The 16,591-nt window shown below is 36.8% G+C and overlaps 1 protein-coding gene across 4 annotated transcripts; it reads right to left on the bottom strand.

The window, feature by feature from the left end:
* Positions 1-992: 992 nt before the first annotated feature.
* Positions 993-15,479, bottom strand: LOC127415461 (charged multivesicular body protein 7-like). 4 transcript variants are annotated; one of them, XM_051654222.1, is made up of 11 exons: positions 15,373-15,479; positions 12,739-13,014; positions 11,047-11,218; positions 9,182-9,367; positions 4,999-5,132; positions 4,842-4,890; positions 4,626-4,745; positions 2,974-3,072; positions 2,794-2,851; positions 2,234-2,449; positions 993-1,943 (listed from the first exon to the last, which is right to left on the bottom strand). In XM_051654222.1, the coding sequence occupies exons 2-11, from the start codon at positions 13,008-13,010 to the stop codon at positions 1,891-1,893; spliced, it is 1,359 nt and encodes a 452-aa protein (XP_051510182.1). In that variant the 5' UTR covers positions 13,011-13,014; positions 15,373-15,479; the 3' UTR covers positions 993-1,890. The 4 variants fall into 4 exon arrangements, with proteins under 4 accessions (XP_051510182.1, XP_051510180.1, XP_051510181.1 ...); XM_051654220.1 differs by lacking the exon at positions 15,373-15,479 and adding an exon at positions 15,011-15,266; XM_051654221.1 differs by lacking the exon at positions 15,373-15,479 and adding an exon at positions 15,088-15,250.
* Between the last annotated feature and the right edge of the window lie 1,112 nt (positions 15,480-16,591).

Raw genomic sequence — 16,591 nt, 5'->3', positions numbered from 1 at the left:
TTAGCATGTTAAAGTTCATGACAGTACAATTAGAAAAAGACTGAACAAGTATGGTTTGTTTGGAAGGGTTGCCAGGAGAAGGCCTCTTCTCTTTAAAAAGAACATGGCAGCACAGCTTAGGTTTGCAAAGTTGCATCTGAACAAACCACAAGACTTCTGGAACAATGTCCTTTGGACAGACGAGACCAAAGTGGAGATGTTTGGCCATAATGCACAGCGCCACGTTTGGCAAAAACCAAACACAGCATATCAGCCCAAAAACCTCATACCAACTGTCAAGCACGGTGGTGGAGGGGTGATGATTTGGGCTTGTTTTGCAGCCACAGGACCTGGGCACTTTGCAGTCATTGAGTCGACCAAGAACTCTTCTGTATACCAAAGTATTCTAGAGACAAATGTGAGGCCATCTGTTTGACAGCTAAAGCTTGGCCGAAATTGGGTCATGCAACAGGACAATGATCCCAAGCACACCAGCAAATCTACAACAGAATGGCTGAAAAATAAAAGAACCAAGGTGTTGCAATGGCCCAGTCAAAGTCCAGACCTCAACCCAATTGAAATGCTGTGGTGGGACCTTAAGAGAGCTGTGCATAAACGAATGCCCGCAAACCTCAATGAACTGAAGCAACGTTGTAAAGAAGAGTGGGCCAAAATTCCTCCACAACCATGTTAGAGACTGATAAAGTCGTACAGAAAACGATTACTTTAAGTTACTGCTGCTAAAGGTCGTTCTACAAGCTATTGAATCATAAGGTGTACTTAGTTTTTCAGTTTTTCATTTTGACTTTGTTTTTGTTAAATCATGACACAGTGTAATATGTCATGTGTTGTGCTCATCTGAGGTTGTATTTACCTAATTTTAAGACCTGCTAAGGACCAGATGATTTTTATTATGCCCTGATACGTAAAACCATAGAATTCAAGGAGGGTGTACTTTCTTTTTCCCATGACTGTAAATGGTTGTAGAAATACAAAAATGCTGAAAAAAATGTAAACTTGATAATTGAAAAACATTGCATTTTTCTCTTTATTTATACAATTATTTCTGCATTTATACATTTCTGTATTTATATAATTATTTCTTCTTTCATTTCCTTACATTTATTTCTGTATTCCTTCCTCAAATATGATAATGAGGGGCTGGTCAGATAATTCCTATTGGTAAATTATAGAATGCATCTAGTCAACTAAACACGTCTTGCTCTTTTGCATTAAAAAAAACATACAGATATAAACAATTGTTTTTATGATTTAAAATCCACATCTCTCTGTACATCTCATTCCTCAAAACAATATGCACTAAGAATATACTTTTATTTGGCATCATAATTTGTCATTTTTATTAGAATACATTTTACAGACTTTACAAACTCAAAAAGGCCACTATTAAAACTTTGTTTAAAAAACAAAAATAAACATGCTATTACAAACATGAATAGAGCTGTTCAGCCATGACGTCAATTTGTAGGCGAACCCGGAAGTCTAATTTGCCATGGGATCCCTCGGATTTTCTTATGTGTTTTTATAATGGGGTTTTTGACTTTGTGTAAAATAAGGTTTGTGGTAAACATTACTTGACGATACCTGGACGTTTTGTTCTACAACATCAATTACACACAGTCAACTCTAAAACGTGAATTTATGTTGTAGAACAAACCATCCACGTATCGTCAAGTAATGTTTACCACAGACCTTATTTTATACAAAAGTTCAAAAACCCAAAAGGACAATCCATAGGGAACCCATGGCAAATTAGACTTCTGGGTTTTTGGACTATAACCTGAGCAGCTCTATAAGGGCGTGTTACAATGAATGGACACATGTATTTAATGGCTTTCTCAATGTATAACGATTAATTTTTCCATTTTAGTGGATACTTGTACTGAAACGTCACTGTGCCGGCTCGAGCCTCCTCTGAACTGAAATGTTTCCTTTCTGCACAGCTGAGGAATGGAGAGAAAAAAATATTAAGAAAAACATTCAAAACAGGGACATTTTACAACCTCCATCAGCAGACTCATGTCTGTTGTATAGCTATACATTATAAGATAACTTGATAATGAAATATTACAAATATAACACTTTGATTGGATCTTATTTCAGATGCCAAATATATGCTGGTATCCAACATCTACAACCTGCTGTCAAGCCTAACAAGTAGGCAAAAAGGAAATTTTGCAAAACCTGTCAAAATAATACCGGTAGTAGTGCTCAAAGAAAAGATCTAAGAAACCTGTGTCAGAGAATGAAAGCTGACTTAGTTCTCTTTCCAACTCCTCGTCTGTGATGCTTAGGCTGCCATCAGGCACCGAGGGCAAAGACTGGAGAAAATCATCTGAGATACCCGTTTTACTTGCTGGAGAAACAGCATGTGTGGGGACCTCCGGTAGCACATCGTTTTTCTCCAATAATGACTTCAGCTCTTCCTCCAGCTCCTCTGAGTCCCCACCTACAGTATGAGCACATGAAGCATTACCTTTTAAGGTGAATTTATAGTTAAGGCTCAATACAATTCAGCTGTGAAAGCATGGTGACGTTATCGCCATTAATTCATGAGTAACAGATGCCTTTAAGGCAGAAATTCCAATCATAGCAGAACAATTAGAAAGATGACATCAAATGAATGTGTTGAATTGAGAATATAAGAGCTTAGGAATCCAGTTTCACCACACCCATGAGAACATGGGTGATATATAATAAATCTTAAAGATCTTTTCATTAGCTATAGATTTATTCATTTTGACACAGCATCAGCCAAGGAATAGTGAAAAATGTCAAGTGAAAGTGACATACCAGAATCCAGCGCTCCACTGGCAAGAGTCTGGTTAACTTCATCCTGAGTGTCGCACAACTAACACAACAAGCATCAATGCAAAATTAAAACCTGTATTTAAAAGCTGAACTATATTGTAACTATCATAGCATATAGTATTAAACCATTCATAGCTACAATGCAAATTTCGAATACATCACCTCCTGTATCTGATCAACCAGGTTCTCTGCCCGCTCCACAGTTACACCCTTCAATGAGATTCTTAGAGCCGCCACACCAGCCTGGTATGCCTGCATCACCTATTTTATATATATATATATATAAAAACACTGTATTCAGTAATGCATAATGCATAGGCTTCAATATTGTAATGTGATATTTGTGTTGTGCATCAACAGCAAAATAGTCTATATGTTAAGGAAAAGTGAAAATTCTGCCTTTATTTACTCAGTCTCATGTTGTTCAAATTCCATATGCTATTTTGTTTTTCGGGGGAATGCAAAAGAGAGTTAGGAATGTGCAAAACTGCCAATTTTCATAATCGACTAGTCGGTCGGTTGATTGAACGACTAGTCGACTAGTCGTTGATAAGGATAATTAAGAGTAATTAGACTCCGTTATGGTCACGTGATCCCGATCTGATGCGTTTCAGGGGGATATATATATATAGACGCTAAGTGCAGCAATTCATCATGCTAACTAACAGATATTCAATACATAAAAAGGCTAAACTTACAGAACGGCACAAAACCGCTTGTGCGCATCCTGAACACAGAATGACGTGCTTCAATTTAACCGGAGTGCTTCAGGGTCATAGCAGACCTGCAAAATAATACCGCATGCATGTACACATCTAGTTCATGACATCAAGCAGTTTAAACCTTTTTTACTGAAACTATTTATTTAAGAAGCGTCAGACAGAATCAGTAAAGACTCTCCAAAGCAACTCACGAATACAGGAATATTACTCACAGTCGAAGGTTTAATGTCTGACAGTGATTGTCTTGTAATGTTGATGCAACGCTTTGATGGCTGTAACAACAGCGGTGCATAAATGGACTAAACCTAGCGTTTTCAGAGGGCCCCTTACCCACCGTAGGCAAAAATTTTCAATGAATATTAAGGTTAAATTAACAAAATGGAAAATCATGAACGATTCTGCCATTATTCCATTGGACCAGCTTAAATATGGGACAAATCATTTCATTATTTCATCTTTAAATATGGGACGATCCCATATTTTTATGGGACGGGTAGCAACCCTAACCGTAGCATTTCCCTAGTTACACATCTATTTTCCTACAAAGTCAATACTCCAAAAATACACACAAAAAAAAACATCATAAGATGATTTTTAGTAAAAAAAAAAAAAAAAGTAAAACAAACAAAAAACTTCACATTCAAATGTTATCATTATAGGCATGTTCGAACTGCCCAAAAACAATATCTAGGCAACTCACATTCTGCTCTGGTCATATCGAAAGTTGTATCGACTACTTTTCTGATCCCGTAGTTTTATGAAGCTGTACAACAGTAGTCACTATAAACTGCTGTTTTATGGAAAGAGCTGCGTGGATATTCTTGAACATTTCTCTTTTTTGTGCTCCACAGAAAACATAATAGCATATGGGTTTGAAATGACATGAGGGTGAGTAAATGACAACAGAAATTTAATTTCAACACTTTAAGCAGCTGGAAAAAATTGTGGAAGTAAAAAAGAAGGCATGTGGAATTTCAATCCATTGCTGTCTTGCATGTAAAAAGTGTGGGTGACATTGGCTAGTAATGGTGCACAGCGTGTGTTGTCACTCACACCAGACTGTCAATGCGTCTTTGTGTTTGTGCGTCTCACCAGGCGATCGGTTTGGGAGTTTGCTATCCTTTCCAGAATCCCCTTCACTGTCTCAAGCTGTGCAGAGAGACGATCTGCTTTCTTCTCCACCCGCTTGCCTCCACGTAAACACCTCAGGGCCTGTGACATGAATAGAAAGGGCATTCACTTTTCTTGTCTATTAGTATTAAATCAGTTAGGTATACAACACAAAAAGGATATATAGTGTGCTTATACCTGGGATTTCTTCCCCTCTTTAAGCAGAGCTTTTGCCTGTTGTTTGCACCTGTACATGTCACACAACACACAATTTAGCTAGAGCAGCATTGCAAAAACTGCAGAACATGACATCTTACTAAAATAATGTCAATACAATTTGGATGAACTGGCTCACTTTTCCGCTTCCTGTCCCAACGCCTCCACCCTCTCCTCCAGAAGTTTCTCACTGCGCTGGAGCTGATAAATGCCCAGGTCCACCTCGCTGACGGGAGACACGCGGCCCTGCCTTGTCTGACTAAATTTCACCAGCTTATGGACAGAGAGGCAAAAGTCAGAAAGTTATTTAAAAATACACTGTATAAATAACAGGGCTGGGAAATGTCTGCAATTAATATTTGACTGTTTAACGTGTAAAAAAAAAAAAAAAAAAAAAAAAAAATGTAACAATTAATGCAGTATCCGTTTTTTTTTTTCTCACTTAAAATTGGCATATACAGTATAAATTTCCAGAAGTACACGGCTACACGCTTGACTCGACTGCACATCCTAGCACAGAAATGGATTGTGTGGAGCAGTGCACGCTTATTCATTATGCGCGACGCATGTGCCGGGCATAATAAACACGACAGTGGATTTACTGTACGGAGAATGGAGACTTGACCCGCAAGTGGTGAGCCAGGTGTGGGAGTGATGCGACAAGCTGCCGTGTCTCTTGGTATAGCTTGAAAACGCTCACTCACTGTTATCTGACCAGTGTCAAAAGCGATCTCTTTTATATCTGTATGTACTGTATAGTGTCTAAAAATGCATTGGCAGTGTACACTAAAGTTTATCTTGCCAATAAAGCTTTATATACATAAATTGAATCTGCCCATTTGATCCTATAATTAAAAAAGTCCATTGGAAAACACTAAAAGATTTTGCCAAACTTTTAATTACAGCGTGTCTACTGATTTTATGGCATGTACTGTATATATGCACTTGTATCCAGTGTAGGGTAAGTTACTTAAAAGTAGTAATCCGGTAAAAATTACTAATTATTTATCTGAAATTGTAATCAGACTACTTCACTAATTACTTCATTGAAAAAGTATTTCAACATATTTGAATTAATGTCTATATTTCCGTTCTGTTACACACAAGTTAAACATTTTTCCTTCATAATGATTCGTTACGGGGCCATAATTCATGTTTTCTATATAAATAATATATTAGAAATAAGCATAACTTTATTACTTAAAAGTAAATAAATTAATTGAAAGTCAGTAACAAATTTGATTACAAGAATTTAAAATCGTAACTAGATTACAGTAACTATTTACTTTGTAATTGAATAACACCCAACACTGCTTGTATCAAAGATTTATACTTCTAAAAATGTGTATAATTAAATATATACAAACTGAACATTTTAACATATACATATTTGAATAATTAATATAAGTGATGACTAACCAATTTCTTGCAAGTTCTTTGAGACAAGATAAAAATTAAATATATTTATGGTTATATTTTAATGTTTGTTTTAATATACCATATACCATGATTAATTGCAATTAATCACAGAAAATTGTGCGATTTATTAGTTAAAACATTTTCATCGATTCGCAGCCCTTATATATATATATATATATATATATATATATATATATATATATATACACACACACACACACACACACACACACACATACACATACACACACACATACACACACACATACACACACACATACACACACACATACACACACACATACACACACACACACACACACACACACACACACACACACACACACACACACACACACTGGTGGCCAAAAGCTTTGGAAGGAAATTGGTACTTCAATTCACCAAAGTGGCATTCAACTGATCACAAAGTATAGTCAGGACATTACTGATGTAAAAAACAGCACCATCACTATTTGAAAAAGTCATTTTTGATCCAATCTAGACAGGCCCCATTTCCAGCAGCCATCACTCTAACTCCTTATCCTTGAGTAATCATGTTAATTGCTAATTTGGTACTAGAAAATCACTTGTCATTATATCAAACACAGTTGAAAGCTATTTGGTTCATTTAATGAAGCTTAACATTGTCTTTGTGTTTGCTTTTGAGTTACCACAGTATGCAATAGACTGGCATGTCTTAAGGTCAATATTAGGTCAAAAATGGCAAAAAAGAAATAGCTTTCTCTAGAAACTCGTCAGTCAATCATTGTTTTGAGGAATGAAGGCTATACAATGCTTGAAATTGCCAAAAAACTGAAGATTTCATACAAAGGTGTACACTACAGTCCTCAAAGACAAAGGACAACTGGCTCTAACAAGGACAGAAAGAGATGTGGAAGGCCAGATGTACAACTAAACAAGAGGATAAGTACATCAGAGTCTCTAGTTTGAGAAATAATGTCCTCACATGTCCTCAGCTGACAGCTTCATTGAATTCTACCCGCTCAACACCAGTTTCATGTACAACAGTAAAGAGAAGACTCAGGGGTGCAGGCCTTATGGGAAGAATTGCAAAAAAAAAGCCACTTTTGAAACAGAAAAACAAAAAGAAAAGGTTAGAGTGGGCAAAGAAACACAGACATTGGACAACAGATAATTGGAAAAGAGTGTTATGGATCTTAACCCCATTGAGCTTTTGAGGGATCAGCTAGACTGTAAGGTGCGTGTGAAGTTCCCGACAAGACAGCCACATCTATGGTAAGTGCTACAAGAAGCGTGAAGCGAAATGTCACCTGAGCATCTGGACAAACTGACAGATAGAATGTCAAGGATCTGCAAAGCTGTCATTTGATTTTTTGATGAGAACTCTTTGAAGTAGTTTAACAAGTTCTGAAAAAAAAAAATTCAAATTGTAATAGTAATTTTTCCCGTTATTAATGTCCTGACTATACATTGTGATCAGTTGAATGCCACTTTGGTGAATAAAAGTACCAATTTCTTTCCATAAGATCAAAATCTGTACATTATTCCAAAATTGAGCCGCCAAAACAGCACCAACCCGCATCTCAGAATAGTATTCTGAGATGCTATTCTTCTCACCACAATTGTACCGAGCTGTACAGTTACAGAAATACTCAAACCAGCCCATCTGGCATCAACAATCATGCCACGGTCCAAATCTCTGAGATCACATATTTTCCCCATTCTGATGGTTGATGTGAACATTAACTGAAGCTCCAGACCCATATCTGCTTGATTTTATGCACTGCAATGCTGCCACACGATTGGCTGATTAGATAATCGCATGGATGATTGTTGGTGGTTTGAGTATTTCTGTAACTGCTGATCTCCTGGGATTTTCACACACAACAGTCTCTAAAATTTACTCTGAATGGTGCCAAAAACAAAAAACATCCAGTGAGCGGCGGTTCTGTGGATGGAAACGCCTTGTTGATGAGAGAGTTCAACAGAGAATGACCAGACTGGTTCGAACTGACAAAGTCTACAGTAACTCAGATAACCACTCTGTACAATTGTGGTGAGAAGAATACAATCTCAAAATGCTATTCTGAGATGCGGGTTGGCATTGTTTTGGTGACATGAGGGGGACCTACACAATATTAGGCAGGTGGTTTAAATGTTGTGGCTGATCGGTGTATATATATATATATACATATACACACACACATACTGTAAATATATAGACAGAGAGAGATGTATCTTTGAATAATGTAACATATTACCAAACCAAGTACAGTACAAACACACTTTAAGCAAACCTTTTACAAAATGAAGTTCGTAAGGTTGCAAATTATAATATATATATATATATATATATATATATATATATATATATATATATATATATATATATATATATATATATATATAGTTCAAAATTATTGTTTGTATTTGGACACTTATTGGTTGTCAAACTTGGAACAAGTCCATAGATAATGGATGAACTACACCTGTGGTTACTCTGCTAGGACACCTGTGTGAACTTGAGGGGAACTGACTTCAAGCCTCCACTAAAAGTCACCTTGACACCAACTGGTTAATTGAAATCGAGAAAAAAAAAATTGGCTAAAAAAACGTGAAGTTAGTTCAAGAAAAGCTCTAGAATTATTGTAAATGTATACACAAATTTGTATATTGTTTAAAAAGATGACACACCACTATATGTGAGATATGTTTAAGTTTTACTGCAAGATAGCAAACCTTCCTCAGTGCTTTATTCAAACTGTATATGAAATTCAGACATTAAGTGTCACTTAAGAGGCCAAAAGTGTCCAAGTGAACAGTTATTCTTTCTTTATTCAATATTGTTCAGAAAATACACCACTTTTCTATTCTGAAATCTTTGTGGTTGTAAGCAGGTTCTTTCATGAACACAAACACACCTTTTCGCCCTCATGGAGTGAAACGGTGACATGTTTTTCCCTCTGTAGCTGTAGCAGGGCCATGCAAAGAGTGCTTTCATCAGGACAGATGTGAGAGGAGAGAGCACGTATCTCATGGAAAGACAGCAGAGAGCGCTCTGCTAACGGAGAACTCCGATATGCCGCCAAAAGTGCTGCTGCCTTTTCCTACAAGTGGAAAACAGCCGACTCTCAGCTCTCACTGATAACTACCTACAGGCCATATAAATAACATATACACTGTTTTAATCATGTTCTGAGCATCCTAGAATGCTCCTCAAAGATTGGGTATGTTAATGCTAAGATGAAGATGAGTTATACTAAGTATCTCTAGAGCAGTGATTCTCAACTGGTGCATCGCAGTTCTGATGGGTTCGTAGACCATAGGGAAAAAACAATGCTAAATGCAAATAATAAAAAGCAACTAAACATATAATCGGGTAAAATTAGGATAGCAAAATAAATAGACTAAATGGGAGGTAAAAATGCCTCCCATATCTTTTGTTGTTGACGTCAAAAGCTGTGCGTCCAAATAAACTGCAGTATTTTGTCACTTTGTCTGTCACTTGGTAGAAGCTGGCCAAATAAAGCAGATACCAACATGGACAGGTTGCATGCACTCATCCTCAAAAATCAATCATTAACATGTTTGTGCAGACTACAAAGTTCTTATATATATGCATGTAAACACACTCATTGAGTGCCAAGAATGTGAAACCATCAGTATTCAAGAGAATTTTAGAAACTTAACGCTCAATAGAGCGCAAAAGTATGGGTTCTGAAAGTATCTTTCCCATTAATTTTTTCCACACACTTTTCATAAAATCCTTCATAAAAGAGTTGTAAGCCATGAACCAAACCAACCAGCTCCAAGGTGAATCACAGCATTACAAACTTTGATTTGAAGCAAAAAAAAAGTATTTAAAAATCTGACAAAAAGACAAAGGTACAAGACGGTGTACTTACCGTCTTTCACAAGGGTACAAACTACAATCCCAAGAAGCATTGTGAATGACGTAATCTAATAAAAAAATTATTAAAATATATTAAACTATTGATTTTAAGTTGTTGATTGTAAGTATAGAAACAATATTCTAAATATTTTAGGTTTACTGCGAAATATTCTGACAAATACAAATATATATGTAGTTTGAGGGTGTAGAAAGACCGGCTCGATTGCGTCATTCACAGTGCATCATGACGCTCGTTGCTGGACTAGTTTGGCGGGCTTTGTTGGCTGCTGTTCTCTGATTGGTGTGGGTTTTAAGGATTATGGGTAATGTAGTTGGTCACCAGGAATTACGCAATTAAGCACGATTTTTAAGCAATGAAGTTGAAATAACAAGGACTGATGGCTTCAACGGAAGCATATACCATCGATGAACAACTTTGTATCTCACTATAGGTCTGTCTTTAAAGGTTTATAAGCTATCGTAGAAAATAAATTTTTCTGTGGAAAAATGAGTGGGATTTTTACTTTCGGAACCAGACTGTTGTGCTCTATAATGTTGCATATTGTTGGACCTATGCAGTTCATGGTATAATTTGTACATTTCGATATTTGATTTTAAGGAAATTGTGTTACGGTGTTGGGTCGCCACCTGAACTAATCTAAAATCTGGGTCCAATACTAATACAAAACCAGTTGAAAACCACTGCTGTAGAACCATGAACACAGTTATTAATTAAAAGCTATTTACCATTATTAGGATTCATGCCAATCATGATGGAGCTTTCCCTAAAACTGAGCTAGATACAAATATATCAGGGAAAGTTATTCTGGTCCAAGGAGATAAAGTTGCCATTTCACTTTAAATGATTGTCAATTTGACTGGAGACACACTTACTTTTACCAGATCTATCACAACAAACGACTCCTCTAGAGGAACTCTCCCACTGCCCAGCAGAGCAGACAGAGTCCATTTCAGAGGTCGAACCAACAAGAGTCCAACACCCCATGACAACCAGCCCAAGTCTACATTTGCAGCATACTCTGATTCCTTCTGCACCTTCCCACTCCTAGAAGGACAAACAAAATCCATACCTTTAATAAATATGATCATTCATCATCTTGATCCAAGTTTCAAATTTCGTTGAGACACTGAGTCTCATTCACTAATAATTGCATACAAGTGTTAATCCTTTTTTTCTTCTTTTTTGTATTTCAATGGTTTTACTTCAAATTAAGTCATACAGAGCAAAGTAAAGAACATCAACAGAAATGTCACATTTGGACAAATATATATGACCTTTCGGTTTAACACATTCCATGCTTCTAAGGTCCCCAGGCGTCTATGATTTTTGCATACATGTGATTTGGGTTCTACATTTTGTCATACATTTAGAAAACATTTCAGTGCGAACTGATGATCATGAATCATGATTTCTGTGTAAAACATTCGCACACAGGATTTTATGCACAAATATGCATGTTTGCATGCATTGTTAAAGGGATATTTCACCCAAAAATAAAAAATTATCTCATCATTTACTCACCCTCATGCCATCCCAGATGTGTATGACTTTCTTTCTTCTGCAGAACACAAACTATTTAGAAGAATATTTCAGCCCTGTTGGTCCATACAATGAAAGTCAACAGGGTCCAAAACTTTGAAGCTCCAAAAAGCACATAAAAGCAGCATAAACAGAATCCATAAGACTCCAATAGTTTAATCATGAAATCATGATCACTCCTAGAGACTGCAATAGCATGATGTACAGTGAAAAGAAGTTATATTTTGGTCTGTTCTCACCCAAAACTGATTGGATCACTTCAGAAGACATGGATTAAACCACTGGAGTCAAGTGGATTACTTTTATGCTGCCTTTATGAGCTTTTTGGAGCTTCAAAGCTTTGGATCCCATTAACTTGCATTGTGTGGACCTACAGAGCTGAGATATTCTTCTAAAAATCTTTGTTTGTGTTCTGCAGAAGAAATAAATTTTTGGGTGAACTATTACTTTAAGCGTCGGGGCATCAACGCTCCACTCAATGCTTGTGTCAAACACCGCTTTTCCCTCCACATGACAAGCACCACAGAAGGGTGGTTTTATAAGGCAAGAAAGCGTGAGGTGTGCTCAGTAAACACTAAAAACATGTATTTGGACTTGAAAGAGAAAAAGGTCTTGCCAATTGCTTTGATGCATTAATTGCAGAAAATGATTTACGTTAATGTTTACGGATGTTTTTGGGGAATTTTTAATTAGTTCTATCTGGATGTTTGGAAACACAATATTTATTAATAAAAATAAATGATAAAACATTCAACATCTCTTTTCTTAATGCTCTAAAAAGAGATCATTAGTGAGGTAAAAATTTGTAAAAATTACTACAGTGTTTAGTTGGACCTGTCACTGCAGAAACAGACTTTGCATGTATGCAAATTATCCAGTAATCATTGGCTGATTCTATGAAAGGTCAGCGACAACAGGGTCAAAGTTGAAATTCACTACATAGAGTGTATGTATTGGGCAATGCTGATGCAAGCCATGTGGAGGCCACAATGAAATCCACTCTATTTTAGGTGACAGTGAAATACCTGATCATGCTCTGAATTACAGTACTCAAGCCCAAAGGTACAGTCCCCTTTCTTCTGAAACTGTCATTTAGGTCCTGCAGAGTCACACATACTGATCCGCGTCGCCTGCAGTGATTAATGATCAGAGGGCTCCAGAAGTCGATCTTCCCATCCCAGTCTGTACAGTCTACATCTCGGTTTTCTTTAAAGGCAGAGAATAAGAAAGCCATACGCTCATCATCCTCCCAGTCTGGGGGGAACCACACATCTCTCTGCTGTACTGAAACGGACATCGTGCTGTGAATGAAAGAGACAGTTTCATTGATTACTGCCATGCATCATGAAGACGTGCATGAGGGTAATTCAAGGTTCCAATGGTTTTTGACCAATGACATTTTCGATGACCTTTCCAGTTAAAAAATAATGATAATAATTTGCTTCTGTATCATTCACACCAATTAGCACATCGGTGGAAGTTATTGAATATTTATTGCCCTTTCTCCATTTCGTTTTGGATTGACTTTAAAATGGACATGACAATAAAACTGAACAAATCTTTACATTTAAAACCATGTTTTTTTTCCTAAAACTACAAATATATATATATATATATATATATATATTTTTTTTTTTTTTTTTGTTTTTTTTTTTTATTTAGCAAAGTTTTACATTCACAAGACAAGAGTAACTCAGAAAAAACCCTCATATATTACCTTCTGTAACACTGATCTTAAGATGTATTTTGAAACCCTTTCAAACATGAGAACACAAAATCAGGAACTTATGAAAACAATACAAATTCTAAAGCTTTTCAAATTCATGTACCTGCCCACACATGAAGTGTTTTGTATTATTATTGTTGTTTTTTTGTTCTTTATTGTATTTCACACTTTTTGAACTGTTGAACAATATAATTGATTATTGTATGCTCTGTATCTTACCATGTTATTAACCTAAGTACAATAACAAAAAATACAAAATTAAAATTAAAAAAATAATAATTCACACCAATTTTGTGAATGACAATTTCTTGGAAAGACAAACATCTCTATGACTTGAGCAAGTTTTACTTTAAACAAGAGCAATATCTAGCTTGCCGCTTAAATATTTTAGAGCAGCGCATAACTACAAAAAAAAAAAAAAAAAAAAAAAAGGATATTTACCACAGATATTTCCATGTATTTAAAAATGTTTTTCAGGCCTAGACAACTCAATTTAAACTTCCGTGATATTTCCAGGTTTTCCATGACTGTAGAACCCTTGTAGTTGACAAATCACAAACCGTTTTTTTTTTTTTTTTCACGATTTTAGAGTAAAATGTACATAATAATGCATGGTAAAGTGTATATTGAAAGTTCTGAAACTGATAACCATTTTTTGAAAGTTTTTAAATACTATCACCTTTTAGTAGCTGATTTACAGTTCACTTAGCCTAAATAATCATGTGGTTTGATCAATTAATAATAATAACAATAATAATAATAATAACAATAGTAAATAGAACAAATACACCATTTAGTCTCTCAATTATTATAAAGATCATAACCTGCATGTATAGGCCAATAATCATACAGGAATGAGAAAATGTTTTAGATGAAGTTGTCTATATAGACCAATCCTATTGTTTACAAAGATTTCAGCGCATGCGCAGTACGCGGTGGCAGAAAGCCGTTAGACTGTTGTGTTAGATTTGACAGATTAGACGATTAAACGAAAATACGACACAAAACCATCATAAATACACAAATATTATTAGCTACACAATTATTATAATGATGAGTTAATAACATATCTGTAATATTGTCGCTATAAATGTTTGCTGCAAAGACGTCAGCTTAAATGATCTCCTCAGTCCAGTCAGCTCTGTTGATGTCTTGAAGCCACAGCCATCTACGGGACCCTCAAAATAATTTTTCAACAACGGAATCCGATAATAGTTTTCTGTTTGCGGACGATTTCTGCCACCACTTCCGCGTGTGACGTAGACAAAGGATTGGTCCTACTGCATGACATTACTTGGCATTTCATGTCAACAACCCTGTCCGGGTTCAACTAATAAGTAAACATTCAGGCACTCAACGGGAAGAATTATGCATTATATCGCACTATCTCTCAGTATTTCACATTAAAGTGTTATAACTTCATGGTCTGGAACATAAACCATTAAACTCAAAAGATCAACATACACTGCAAAACCATGCAAAAAACGTTTTATCCATCAAATATAATTGGATCGATACATATGATGAATGAAAACATTCAAAGCCTAGTGAGCTGCACGTCTATGATGCACCATGTGCTGTCTAGGTAGGCAACTCTCTCGGTTTTGAGACAGCCAACAACTGATTCTGCAATCGTTCCAGCCCAGACCTCAAGTTCCTGCAACTGGACAAACTTCTCAGCTAAAAACTCCTTAGTATTTGGCGTGACATCCATTTGCGGGAGTCCACATGCTGTTTAAAGGCCAGGCGAGGGAGGAAAGGCACACGAAGAGATTCGTTTTACAGAATGTCAATGACGAGAACACGTCACCCGGAAGACAACAGTGTTTTTTTTTCCCTCTTCCCGTCATAAGACTACTGATTGAACCTTACTGCCACCTCGCGGCCGAAAACTATTACGGTGCTGCGTTCCACTCATGGAGCTATTAAGTACCTGGAGAGAGCTAACCATTAGCATCCTCATTAACAGTGCTCAGCTAGCGCAGAGGCTGCCATCTTTGCTCATGGGCGCTCAGTTCCGGGATCGGGTGTCACGTGACTGATCACTCGTCTTTTCACACTCGGGGTTTGGAAATAAACGTTTGCAGGGTAAACTTCGACAGTGGTGAATGGGAGTGAATGGGAGATAACAGCAAATATTATTTTCACTTACCCATTTGCTCCAAGAGCAAAAGAATATATCCACAAAAACAAAATAGTGAGAAGTGGATTAAGACAGTCAGATGGGAGAAGATGCCAAATTTACTGTCACTGTCTCAGCAGCTGTAATAGAAACCCCCTTGCAGCTGTGGTAATTCGTGTGTATCAACCTCACTCTCCTGACCTCAAGAGGTGCACTAGTGACTGACACTACAGGCTGTAGCCTTTAGCCTCCTTGTTAGTGCACCCGCCTCCCATGCCAGAGACCCCAGTTTGAGTCCCTTATGGAGCGGGTAGAACAGGAGTGTCACAATGGTGCCGTGACCCGGATGGGAGTGAGGTTTAGGGGGGTGAGTGTAACGGTGGCCAGCTGATAGATAGCTGTGCAATGTGTATAAACCTCACTCTCCTGATCTCAAGAGGTGCACTAGCCCCTGATGCTAGAGGCTTTAGCCTCCTTGTTAGCAAACCTGCCTCCCATGCCGGAGACACCGGTACAAGTCCCGTACGAAGCGGGTCGAACAGGAGCATCACAAAAGTATAATGTTATGAACTTACACTCAATATTTAAAAAAATTATCATATAAAAAGTTTGCTAGATTTACACTGCTAAATAAGGCAGAAACGCGTCATCACAGTCTGTAAAAAAGGTCTATAGATAGGGGTAAATATAAATCAATTTCATGCTTTTAAGAGCCCTTCAAAAACAATCCATCACCGGATGGCGATGTGCTATAATGCAATTAAATAATTAAATTTTTTTTTTATTTTGTCATAAAACACGGCTACCTTTGAATGGCTGTCTATGGAGAAACATGCTTTTTGCCATCGGGTGGTGTAGTTCCAGCATCTATCAACAGGTGCTAACAGGGACTTGCTAACTAGCAAATTCCTGACCCCCTGGCTCCAGTTAGGGCTTAAACGATTAGTGGACGTTATCGACAACGCTGACAATAAAAAATTGTCGACAGAAATTTTCGATGTTGAATAGTCGTTTGATCTCATTTAACGTA

Source organism: Myxocyprinus asiaticus, chromosome 24 (assembly GCF_019703515.2).
Source record: "Myxocyprinus asiaticus isolate MX2 ecotype Aquarium Trade chromosome 24, UBuf_Myxa_2, whole genome shotgun sequence".
Lineage (NCBI taxonomy): Eukaryota > Metazoa > Chordata > Actinopteri > Cypriniformes > Catostomidae > Myxocyprinus > Myxocyprinus asiaticus.
This window is presented reverse-complemented; position numbering and strand designations above follow the sequence as displayed.

Coding starts and splice junctions, on each gene's coding strand:
- LOC127415461 (XM_051654220.1), bottom strand. CDS start 15,153: ATGGATGTCACGCCAAATACTAAGGAGTTTTTAGCTGAGAAGTTTGTC. Junction 11,219..12,738: donor GTAATTCAGAGCATGATCAG/GTATTTCACTGT, acceptor TTGTCCTTCTAG/GAGTGGGAAGGTGCAGAAGG. Junction 4,891..4,998: donor TTGGGACAGGAAGCGGAAAA/GTGAGCCAGTTC, acceptor TGACATGTACAG/GTGCAAACAACAGGCAAAAG.